This window comes from Podarcis raffonei, chromosome 2 (assembly GCF_027172205.1).
Source record: "Podarcis raffonei isolate rPodRaf1 chromosome 2, rPodRaf1.pri, whole genome shotgun sequence".
Taxonomy (NCBI): Eukaryota; Metazoa; Chordata; class Lepidosauria; order Squamata; family Lacertidae; genus Podarcis; species Podarcis raffonei.
In genome coordinates, this window is record NC_070603.1 from 41,843,830 (window position 1) to 41,856,408 (window position 12,579).

Consider the following 12,579-nt stretch of genomic DNA (forward strand, 5'->3'; position numbering starts at 1 on the left):
ATATATATATATCCCAAAATGTAGTATTTTCTATGAACTGAATGGCTTAGCTAAGAATAGGATCCAATATGGCTTCCCTCACAACACATATAGTTCCCAGTGAATGCTGGGAAATGCTCTCCTCGTTGCTTCATTGCTTGCTCTTTGACAGCACTATTCAGGCCTGATGGAGAATATGAAAAATCTGAGGCAGGTTAGCGTGACTCTTTGTTGTGACAGCATGAGAGCCTTGTGGGTTGGGGTTCTTGTAAGCTCAGCCGTCACTGTAGGGAAGGTGTGAAGAGGAAGCTAGGCTGTCTGTAATCACTTCTGCCTGAACGGGGTCTTAAAAATAGAACGGCGGAAATGGCAAAGTGGCATAGGCCCCTTGGGGCTGCTTCTATGAATGACTGTGTCACTCTACAGTAATGACTGATGCTGACCATCTATGATGAGAGACAAAGCTTCAGGCTAGTAGGTGTTGACAGTACAAATAGGGGAGAACTGCTTTGAACATACATCAATGGTCAAAAGTGATCAGCCCATTCTGCAAACAGGTTTTATTTTTCAAACCTATTCAGTATTATGCACAAGTAGTCCCGTAATAATTTTAATGAACTGAATTCCTAAATGGAATTGGATAATTGAATGGAAAATGGGGGTGGGCAGGCTGTGGATTAGTGGACATGAAATGATTAACGTGGAAAAAGTCCCAGGTTCAATCCCTTGTGTGGAAATACTCCTGTCTGAAACCGTGGAGGGCCACTTCCAGTCAGTATTGACCATACTGGGCTTGATGGATCCATGGTTTGTCTGATATAATTCCAAAAGAATACTATTTTCTATTGGTTCAGAAATTCCAATATAACAACAACTTGGAGTTGCTTGTATAATTGCAGGTGGGATTAAAGGGTTTAATTATCTGGTGAAGCACTTCAAAGAGCGGTTTTTCTAAATCTGGATAAGGAAAGTTTGGGTTTGTGAGTGAGTTGTGATGCCATTTTATCTCCTGGTGGGCAGCATTTTGGTGGCGTGTTACCCCAACAGCCTATCTATGTCTTCATACATCTGATGAAGATCCATCTAATGTCATCATATGTCACAATAAATCTGTTAGTCTTTAAGGTGACCCAAGACACTCTGTTAAAGGGACGCGGGTGGCGCTGTGGGTTAAATCACAGAGCCTAGGACTTGCTGATCAGAAGGTCGGCGGTTCAGATCCCTGCGACGGGGTGAGCTCCCGTTGCTTGGTCCCAGCTCCTGCCAACCTAGCAGTTCAAAAGCATGTCAAAGTGCAAGTAGATAAATAGGTACCGCTCTGGTGGGAAGGTAAACGGTGCTTCTGTGTGCTGCTCTGGTTTGCCTGAAGCGGCTTAGTCATGCTGGCCACATGACCTGGAAGCTGTACGCTGGCTCCCTCGGCCAATAAAGCAAGATGAGCGCCGCAACCCCAGAGTCGGCCACGACTGGACCTAATGGTCAGGGGTCCCTTTAAGACACTCTTTTGTTTTTGCTGCAGCAGATTAACATGAGCAACCACTCTAGAACAAGAGAAGCCAAAGTGGTGAGACCTCCAAATGTTGTTGGACTCCAGTTCCCATCAGCTCCAGACAGAGTGGCCATTAGTCAGGGATGATGGATGTGGGCTGTTGTCTATCATCATCTGGAGAGCATCACATTGACTATCCCCATGCTCTAGAAGTTGTTACTCCTATGCCTATTCCTGAAGTGAGTCATTCTTATGTGTACTTGGATGCAAGAGGGGGCAGGGGCTAGCATAACAACTACTGGTGTGACTCTACTCATGTTTCAAAGGCTGCAAAGATTACACTTCTGGTTCTGCTACTGAGGAGGAGAAACTAATGTCGTGTCTCTGGTTTTGCTCCTCAGGTTCCCTTTGAAGTGAGTCCTGGAGCACAACTGCTGGAATCTCTGCAGGGCAGCCTAGCCCATGTGCTCAGAGAAGGTGAACATCATTTACTGCAGGGATAGACAAACTTCCAGCTTTTTGGAGTTAGTCTGTTGTTGTTTTTTTACTAGACTCCCACAACGTACTAACTTGAGCCAGGAGCAAAAGACAAAAAAAAAAAAAAAGAATTTCAAAAAGCAGGGTGCCTCTGAGCACATTCTAGTTACTAGTTAGCTAGTTCCAGGACCAAAATGAGCTCACAGTTCTTTTGTGGGGGGTGGGGGAGCCCATTCCTGGTTTACTCAACCTTTCATAATTTCAGCAGTCTTAATTTAAGAGGGCAAAGAAGGCACCTTTTTGCTGCTGCCATTGTTAAATAATTGGGAGTCAGAAATCTTTGTCAGTCTACTGCAAATGACCAGACACCCCAGTCAACTGCCTGCCCACCCCAATATAGTGCTGTGCACGACCAAGCAATAAAGGCATTTTACTATCTCGGCTTTGCACTAAACAGCATGGGCCAGTGGTCCTGAGATATCACAAGAATCTCAGCAGAATATACAAGGGAGCTGGAACACAGAGGAAATGGAAGCCAGGTGAACCAAATAACATTGGGCCAGCCCACCTGAGCTGGTTGCCTGTGGCTGCTGCTGAAGAATGTGTTATAATTGGCAGGGAGTACAATCAGAGAAACGAGTTTCCTTTCAAGCCTTAGGAAATCACTTTGAAGAGAATAATGTTATCAGGGCAACTGTAAATACTAACAGAACTGTCCTTGTTCCCCTGGCTTTATCTGCAGCAAGTGAAACAAACGTGGTCATAGGCGATGGGGAACTATGGACAAAGAGGAGCCCACACATTCCCTTTTCTGATTTTCTTTCTCTCTCTCTCAAATATTTGCAGGTATTGGCTGGTACTGGTGAGGCAGGTAAAGCAAGTTTGTCTTGGGCGTGTTCTCACTTGACGGAGATTGGCAGCTTCCAAACAAATCCGACAGCATCCCAGCAGGAGAGCCTGGGTGTGGTTGTAGAGATTGCTGTCTTGCCGCTGCCTGATGCCAAGGACATTGTAGTATTCTGGGTAAGTGGACCTTTCTTTATTTCTAGCAGAGTTATTGACATTCTGACCAAGCCCTTGTCCTGGGCATAATTCCCGATGCTAGTCATCTAGAAATTGATTTCCTATGTTGCCTTGTGGGGGGGGGAGGTGAAGATGAGATATAAATGCTACAAATATGTTGATCTGAGGATATATCTCCTTCTGGAAAGAGTCTGGCCAACTTCCTTAACAACCACACACGCCCTTCATCCAGCATGCACAATACTAGTAATTTATGGCAGCGATTTCTCCAAGTTCTGTGCCAGTACTGGGGAACCTGTGACATGCCAGATGTTGTTGACTACAACTCCCATCAGCCCCAGCTAGGATAGGTAATGGTCAGGGCTTATGGGAGTTGTAGTCAAACAAAAAAATCTTGAGGGCCACAGCTTACCCACCTATTCTCTGTGCCATTGTGAATTATAACACTCATCTTCTAGATCCCTTTTCCTGAGAACACCATCCAGTGGTGCATGCTATAATGTAGCTTGTTGCTTCCTGAACAAGAGGTGCACACTGAATGTTGGAACTACAGTGTGAAAACCACACTGTCTCCTTCCCTCTGTTTTCATGGAGCCTGGTGCACCTTACACCAACAAATTTTGGGGTAAAATAAGCTTAGTGTGAAATAAGTGGGCCGTAATCCACAAAAGTGGATACAATAGCAAAACGCATTAAGGTGCCATAAGTCTCTTTTTTGTTTTTGCCGCAACACACTAACACCGCTACTTATCATTTCAGTGTCAGGTTCCTGGTATTAAACATGGAATTCAAGCACTCTCAACCGCCATCTTGTTTTTTTTGCAGAAGTGCTAGAGGATACTAGGTCATGCTCAGTGAAACTGGACCCTCTGGTCACCCAGTTCTCCCAGAAGTGCTGGAAAAGATAACTTCACGACCACCTGCTGCGACATCCGCCCAACCATGGATAACCCAGGTTACTGTTGTTATTGTTATGATCATTAGTCTCATCTTCACAGAAGCATCTCAAAGTGCCGTATCGGCTTCTGCTTGCTCTCTGAACATGAGGTGTTTAGGTGAGAAAAGTTGAGTGTCTCTAGTTCCCCCACTGCACAGTTGAGAGAAAGAAAGAAAGAAAATTCGGAGGGGCAGCTGTGTTAGTCTGATGCAGCAAACACACAGAAAGAGGCTCTTGACTGCTTCAAGTTGCACAGATTTATTGTAGCATAAGCCCATTTCATCAGATGGAATGTTAGACCTAGTGGGAACGTCAGCAGCTCATGGGTAAAGCAAGCTGTATTATTTATTATTCCAACAGGCAGACATAGACCTGATTAGCTTGTGCTACCCTACCAGTGCCAGGATCCCACCTTCAGTAGGAGTATAACAACAATTACACACACATCCTTCATCAGTTGTGTAAGCATTTACTGAGAGGTAGCGGATGGGAATTATATATTATGGGAGCAAGTTTTTCACTGGTAATAACCAAAGGCAATGCCTATCTACACTCTCTTGTTTGGGAGAGTTAACATCAAAGCTGTTATAACATCAGTGATAACTGGTTGTATACAAGGAGGCAGGGGTGCGTGTACCTTTTGATCCATGAACAGCTCATCCATTATCTGCTGGCCATTATTCCTGTGCTACTCTATCATGTATTTGCTCAAAAAGGAGCTTGCAGTGTTGATGGCAAACCACTAGCATTACCGGTTTGTTGGTAAGGATTTGGGTTGTTAAGTACAAATAACAAGAAGACGCTGAGTTATCTTGTTCCTCACACCCTGTTTCTCTCCTTTGTCAAGAGGTTGAGTCTGACTTCCTCCGAAGTGTGCATGCCCTCCTTCGTGAACTTGATGGCCACCACCCAGCCTTCCAGAGCGAGAGAGGTAAGAGCCAGTGACCTGTGTGCCCCAGCTCATCACTGAGCACTGAAGAGTTTTGCAGTGTGTCTGAGAACGCCTCTCCCATGGCTAGTGAGAGCAAAAGAAAATGACTTTGAAGGTTTGGCCAGCTGTGTTGGCATTTCCTGGGTTTTCTGGTCTTGTTGAGATACCTACCCATATGGATGCATATGACTGGGTGTGGGTACCTGGTTGATTCCAGACAAAATAAGGTCACCAGTAAAACTCTCCCTTACTGGCAACAGTTGTAGAGAGAAGGAGCCATAGCTTGGTGATAAAGAATATGTTTTCCAAGTACAAACTGCTGTAACCTGCCCTGGGACCTTAGGGCAAGTAAGAAATCAAATGAATGACCTAATAAATAATTAAATAAAATAATATGTGGAAACTTTGAGGGAAGAGCTGCTTTTGTTTATGGTTCAGTCCTGTCCGCTCCTCTTCTTCTATAAGTGCAACTCACTTTCCTTCTTTGCAATATTCTGCTCTTGTCTCTTTCTGATTCCTGACCCAGTGAAACATTGACAGCTGTTTTAACTTTGGTTCTCTTCCCACCTTCTTCCAGGGATGCTGAGATGGACTTTGCACAAGAAGATTGACAGGAATCCCAGCAATGGAGCCCTCTTGATCAAAATTCTGGTGAAAGAACTGGAAAGGGTAAGAATGTCCACAGAAGGAAACAAAGGGCTGGGAGTTGTCTCCACAGTCCACATGTAGCCTTTCTCATGAATATGAATCTATGGTTTATTGCTGTGGAAAAAAATGTGATTTAATTAATATGCTGCTCTTCAAATTGAAGGGTTTCAGACACTTCCAAATATTAGATGCTCTATCAAGGCTCATTGGCTCAGTCATAAATTCAGGGTAGCCGGAGCCTGGAACAAAACAGTTTCCTCTCCTATGTCTTGTCCTGATTCTATGTCACCCATCATCTTCTCAAGGGAGCGGGAACCAAGACCAGAGCTGCTTGCCATATCTGTCCAGCACTGAATATTCCACTGTGTTGCTGGTTCTCCAATACATAGGATCAAAACTCTAATGCAGTTGCAGGCTGAGTTGCATTCTGCTTAAAATATATATATACCATGCAGCCTGCTTCTGACATCATTCACAATCTCTGTAGTGTTTGTAGGGAACAAGTTGCCCCGGTGTTCCTTATTGTTTATCCTGCACCTTCCTGCCATTTCTGGTCCTCCTTATTCTCTCATCAGAGGCCATTCTTCCTGCAGAAAAACTGATCTTTAGGTTGGCTGGAGATAGTATACCTACAGAGCATTGGGAGATCCATGATGTGTATGCTCATTCTACTATTTTTCCCCCTAAGCAGATGTTGCAGGATTTTGTAGTGTTCTAAAAACCTGCAAAATGCACGTGACCAAAGATGTCACAGCTGCTTCAAGCTTTCCACCTAGGCTTTATATTCATAGATCTCTCCCCCCTCTCTCTCCTCCCCTCAAATCTCTCCTAAGCATGTCAAGGGTAAGTCTTTAACTGAACACACAGTCCAGCTGAGGTCTGGCTGGTACCATGGCAATGTTCCACCTAGAGTTGTCTCTGCTATCAAGTGCTCTGTTGTTCTAGCTGCCAGCCCTCCTCCCTCATGTGGTTTTGTGACAGCAGAGGATCCAAAATCAGCCTCACATTCTTGGAAAATCTTCAATGTAACCGTTTGCTTTCTCTAGGCAGAAAGATGCAACTATCGGCAGTACATCATCCCTTTGCTTCACACGCTGATGTACACATTGATAAAGGTGAGAACTATAAATTCATGTGGTTATGATAGCACAGGAATTCCATGCTGGGAGTTGATGTGAGGTGTCAGCCTGCACTATGGCCAACAGCTCTTAGGTTTCCATGGATACCACTCGAGATTCTATTTTGAATTCTAGGAATGTGTGAAATGTGCAAGAGAGGGTGCCTCTAAGCATGTGCAGCGTGTTTTTTCCTCCTTGCTGGGAAGACACCGCCACTTTGATACTTCTGGGGCTTAGAAGCAGAAAATGGTCTGACTTCTAGTTAGATTTGAGCCCTAGCACCTCTCCCCTGTAGGAATGGGTAAGCACTGGATATTGTCAGAGTGTCAGACAACAGTGTGAAATGCATTTATGGATGACCACGTTTTCTTGTGCTGCTCCAGTTTAAAAAGAACTGACTCATTAAAATCAATGGTAAGAGGGGGAGAACGCGACTCAACAACATCTCTGTGGTGGAATGCAGGTGATTAATGGTCCGTTTATAACCAGAGGTTCTCCAACTTTACCATATGTCTGCATGCATAAAAGATACATAATTCATGTATTAATCTCTTGTGAAGCACATACATTAACAGTGATGCTGTCCTTGCTTGCAGACACCTTGGGAGAATTGCATTTGCTCCCTGTGGAAAGATGGTGAAATACCAGCATAAAATGCAGCATAGTGAAAATTCTGGAGCGGAAAACACCCACAGTTTTATTGAAAATGGAAGTCTGCAATAAGGAAATAGCGACAGTGAAAGACATTTTTATTTGAAGAAATGTTTAGTAGCTGTGGGCGTCTCAGGATAGCTGCATTTTCATACCCTGGAGAGTAAAACGACAGGGAAACATATGGTTATCTTAGACTCAGACACTGCTTTCTCCCCCCCCGCCTCCTTGTAATCATTCAAGATTCCCTGAGGTCACCAAATAAAGCAAATAAAGTAACAGAAGCATTTATCCTTGTACAGCTACTCTGAAAAAGGAAACATATGGATCTTGATGAACCATCTTCTCAGTAGAGTTGGAGTGCTCAGTCCAGATTCCACCAAACAACAGATGCGAATAGGCCTTATTCCAAGGGGAATTACTCCACTGATACCAGGGGTGAATTGGGCTGGTGATTGTTGGCCAATGCTACAGGGTACTTCTCATATTCAAATAATTTCTACACCGAAGTTTGTTCTCCCATTGCTGCTCCAGGCACCTTGCATCCCTGATGATTTGTATGAGAGAGTGTACGATTTCTGCAAGAAGTTACTCACTCTGCCCAAACCGTACTGCACCATTGGCCTGGATTATGCTCGGCAGCTAAAACTGGAACGGACAATACCAGGTGTGCAATATTCCACACTCTTTTTGCTTTCTTTTGGTTTGTTTCTTGGACCTGAGGACCATTGGGGAGGTGGGGGGGGGGAATTGGTAAAGCAGAAGAGCACTCATAATTGGGATGGCAGGATGTGTTCATCCCTCTGTCAGTTGGGACCTGCTGGAAACCAACCAAAGTGGGATGCTCTTATCATGGTTCACACTTTCCTTGACACTGATAAGCCAACACAGGGCCAGAAACATTGCTTTCTGAAAGGCAACCTGCATTTCTTTTAACAAACATTGCTTGAAGGATGTGTAAAAATGCCCTTGCATGGCTTACGTTCAGATACTGCAACCAACTTATTAATGAACAACTTTAATTGCTCAATAATGGATGACTACAGCTCGCTTATCGTACCAAGTTCAAGTTATGAGATGTGGCATCTCATGTATTTGATTTACCTGACTTTCTCAGGTTATTGTACCAAATAAGCTTCATGAAGTAGAATGCTCCAAAGCTTTTTCGTAGCCAGGAGCCCATAGCAAAAAGCCACTTCAAATGTTCTGAATTTCTAGTTACTTTTGTAACACTTCCATGCAAGAAATTATATTATATGTGGACTATCGCAAATGATCCATTCATTGCATGTAAAAACTCTGGAAAAGAAGCATTTGCCTTTCCACCTTTCTCTTGGGACTTCCTTGAAGATTTCTTTTCCCGCCTATTCATGGAGTTTGTAGTCTCACTTTTGGACTTGATTCCATTTCAAACCAATGTTACGACATCATTATCAATGGTGTGGTTAGTTATACCAAAACCAAACCACTGACCTTTAAACTTTGACTGATATTTAGATGCTTATTTTATTCATTAGGAGCATTATACCAAAGAATGGTTTCTGCAGAGCAAAGTCTCAAGAACGACTCATTCCCCTATCAGGAAAAGTAAGTATAGGGCCTCTCACCTGTCTTAAAGTGACATATTTATCACACACACAAAAAATAAATCTGCACTAATGTGTGGCTGTCTCTATATATGTTAACTCTTCATTCCCCAGGGTTTTCATGTTTGTAGATCCAGAACTGCTGTCTGAAGCTGTATGCCGGGCACTCATTGATGAAATCAAGGCTGCTCAGATGTCCCAGTGTATGAAGTCCTGCATGCTCTGTGTGATAGAACGTGCCTTCCAAACAGTGCTGAAGGAACACGGTCACGTTAAGAACGTGCACAGCATTCTTCAGGTATTGTAAAGATTTCATTGAAATAAATGGAATTCCATAAGCAGAAATACCAGACATTCCCAGTCACTTGCCTCCCATCTGGAGGGCTGCCATTATACAGTTACTCCATAGACTATTATTCTCATACTGGGGGTGGATGTGTGAGCAAAAGTTACTCTGTGTTGCTTCAGATGAAAACTGCAGAAGGTAGAGATTTAAACAAAACAACTTGTGGGCTTAAGAACACCACTCCATCCAGTACACTCTGGCGTATATAGACAAAAAACAAACGGATCACCTTTTCCCCACTGTGTAAAAGGGTACATTAACTGATGGAAAGAAAGCAAATGAATCTTATGGTAAGTGGCTGATTCTTGGGGTTTTGCTAGTCTTCTTGCAAAGTTATACGTCCAGACAGAGACTTTGTTAATGCTGAGCCACAGACCTGATTAGTTCCACCACCACCAAGACAGCCATCTCTAGAATTTCTAAAGTTACCTAGGAGTATGGCCAATTGAACTCATGGAAACATATCTAAAAAATGGGTTCCAAATTGTATAGAATGTTGCAAGTTTTTAATGAATGTTTCAGGCTCTGCATAACTGCCATGTTCTTGGTGACTTTGTCCATTAATAAGTGTTCCCAAAGCCTCCGAATTTGAACCCTAGCCTTAACAAATACACCAGACTTGACAGATACAACAAACATTTTCACTGATTGTAATTATTGCTCTTGCTGCTGCTGAGGAATGTGAAAACGTTTTCTCATGTGTTGTAGACTATCAGTCCTTTGGAAAACAGTATTTCAAGTACTTGGAGACTTAAGGGTATTTTGTTTTAGTTATGTTATTAATTTTGTTTAAGATATTTTCCCAAATTTTCCTCCACTAGAGGATATGACCACCACATGCAGGCAGATGTACCAGTTCCTTGACATCCTCTCCAACATTTATTTGAAGCTGTTTGACTATCTTTTGCTCCTTGACTGGGACTTTGTGCCAATGAGAAAGTACTTAGAGGCTGCAGTCCATCCATTTATGTTGGAGAACTCATTGGGACTTATGTCTAAGTAGACACATAGAGGGATTGTTCTATGAAAGTCAGTTCTCTTGCCTTTGGCGCTTATTGCCCTCCTTGAGCCAGAAATAAAACACTTATCCCAAATTGAATTGTCTGTTGGCATTTTAACAAGATTTATTGGAGTACAGATTGGGGAGAAGGGAAGCTTAGGAAACAGAAGGAAGGAAATTACTCCCAAAGTCTTAAAAGGTCAACTTTTAATAAGAAATATTAGAAGCGAACAAAGTTTTAAGAATACTTTTAAGAAACCTGCTAGCAGTGCTGTCAGGTGCCGCATGTCTACCCATTTCCCCATGTGTTCATACATGTCAATGACAAAATTGTTTTTGAGTTAGGGAGAGCTGAGTATTGTGAGTTCCATACATGCGTAGCGTAATTTGCTATAAAGAAAAAAAGCTTGAATAGGTGTTTGCAGTCTGTGAACTTCATTCCAGCCAGGACTCCCCCCCCTCCCTAGAAAAATAGGTGACAGTACTCACCATGAAGTTGTTATAGTAAGTGCCCAACTTTTTAACAGCAACAAAAAGAGGTGTTGGTACTGCATACCCTTGAGTACCCCTTGAAAAAGAAACACTGATTCCAGCAATGATTCATTACTCCTTCCCCCTGTGACAGGCAAAGCCCTTAGATGTCACCGAGCACTATTTTCAGCAAGTGATGGCAGCCATTGAACATGCAGGAAGAGATATGAGTGCAGAATACAATCAATATGTTGAAGAATTGGGGAAAATCTACAGCACATTGTTGAGCACTTCAGAGAAAGGTAAGTGTGGCCCTTCGAGGCTGGGATGTGAAAAAGGACCCCAGCCCATGCGCTTCATCTGGGACTGAGTCCTGAGCCCTTATTGTAGTTGCTTTTGTGGGCTTAGCTTCCCACAGCACCCACAACAGTGTGAAAGGCAAAATCATTGGTTCAGGTGCTGAAAGGGTGGAAACTGATTTATGCACCCAAAGGCGATTGTGTCTTGTGGCTCTGTGCTTTGTTCAGGATCACCCCCTTGTATAGATATTTGCATGCAGTCCTCGGCACTAAAAAAGACCAACTTCAAAGTGATTTCTGAAGAGAAGGAAATTTGTGTGTCTGTTCAGTAAGTGTGACCCTGTACTGGTTAGAGACAAGAAGGCTAAATGGGCAAAAGTGCCAAGTATAATTTGGGGGTCTGCTCAATGGTAAGAGGTGATATTACTGGTCACCCCAAATCAACGAAGAGGGATATCACAAGCTTCCGACACAATGCTTTATTTATTTATTATTGCATTTCTATGCCCCCTTTCCTCCAAGGTGGTACATTGTTCTCCCCTCCCCATTTTTCCTCACAGCAACCCGGTGAGGTAGGTTAAGGTGAGAGAGAGCGACTGGCTGAAGGTCGCCCAGTGAGCCTCATGGCTGAAGAGGGGTTTGAACCCTGGTCTCTCAACTCCTAGTCTGACACTCTAACCATTACACATTGCATGTGAAACATCAACGTTCACCTACATTGATGTCATTTGACACTTTTAAATGTTAGTTATCACCCAGCAGGCAACTACACTAAATAAAACTTAATCTTTTCCCCACAACATGAAATATAATGGATAAATGTTTATTTCTAGCAATCGCAAGGCTTTTTCTGACTACAGTGGTACCTTGGGTTACATACGCTTCAGGTTACATACGCTTCAGGTTACAGACTCTGCTAACCCAGAAATAGTACCTCGGGTTAAGAACTTTGCTTCAGGATAAGAACAGAAATTGTGTTCTGGCGGTGCGGCAGCAGCTGGAGGCCCCATGAGCTAAAGTGATGCTTCAGGTTAAGAACAGTTTCAGGTTAAGAACGGACCTCCAGAACGAATTAAGTACTTAACCTGAGGTACCACTGTATCTGGAATTGGTGCTGTTCATTGCCCTGAAGAAACTGCTATTTTGCCATGTATCAGCCTCTGGCTAGCTGCTTCACATTTTTATACATTAGCTTAATTATAAGAAGGCTCTTCATCAGGCTACTGCAGGGCAAATGAGCCACAGTTTTGTTTTGTTTTTTAAAAAAGCCCATGGACTTCCACTTTCCCTTTACCGTATGTTTCCCTCGACCTCTAGTGTAGTTCCTAGTCTCTGCTTTTACTTGTCTGGCCTTCACTGTACTCCTTGAAATTGAAAGATTAACAAAAAAATTCTCTGTGTCCTACAGATGTGGAGAAGACAGCAGTAGAAAAAAGTTCAGGCATCCCTTTACCCAACCCTAACATCAGCTTCCACTTGTGGAGAGATGAAGACCAGCTTTGTGAGTGTCTGCTCTCATGGCCTGTATCTCACTTGGACGCAGCTGTTGTTATCCTTTTTCACTCTGTGAGAGGGCAAGCAGGGCGGAGTCACTCCAGGGATGCAGTGTCCCTGTGGTCACTGC

The 12,579-nt window shown here is 43.3% G+C and overlaps 1 protein-coding gene across 2 annotated transcripts in view; it reads left to right on the forward strand.

The window, feature by feature from the left end:
* PIK3R6 (phosphoinositide-3-kinase regulatory subunit 6) overlaps positions 1-12,579 on the forward strand; it is a 35,281-nt gene that overhangs the window by 10,710 nt on the left and 11,992 nt on the right. The window contains exons 2-12 of one of the 2 annotated variants that reach the window (XM_053376180.1): positions 1,870-1,945; positions 2,792-2,968; positions 3,794-3,923; positions 4,753-4,836; positions 5,414-5,505; positions 6,531-6,599; positions 7,788-7,920; positions 8,771-8,840; positions 8,954-9,137; positions 10,811-10,958; positions 12,364-12,456. In XM_053376180.1, coding sequence (XP_053232155.1) covers positions 3,911-3,923; positions 4,753-4,836; positions 5,414-5,505; positions 6,531-6,599; positions 7,788-7,920; positions 8,771-8,840; positions 8,954-9,137; positions 10,811-10,958; positions 12,364-12,456 — 886 coding nt within the window. In that variant the 5' untranslated portion in view covers positions 1,870-1,945; positions 2,792-2,968; positions 3,794-3,910. The remainder of the gene's footprint in view (positions 1-1,869; positions 1,946-2,791; positions 2,969-3,793; positions 3,924-4,752; positions 4,837-5,413; positions 5,506-6,530; positions 6,600-7,787; positions 7,921-8,770; positions 8,841-8,953; positions 9,138-10,810; positions 10,959-12,363; positions 12,457-12,579) is intronic. The other variant, XM_053376181.1, reaches the window with a different exon arrangement.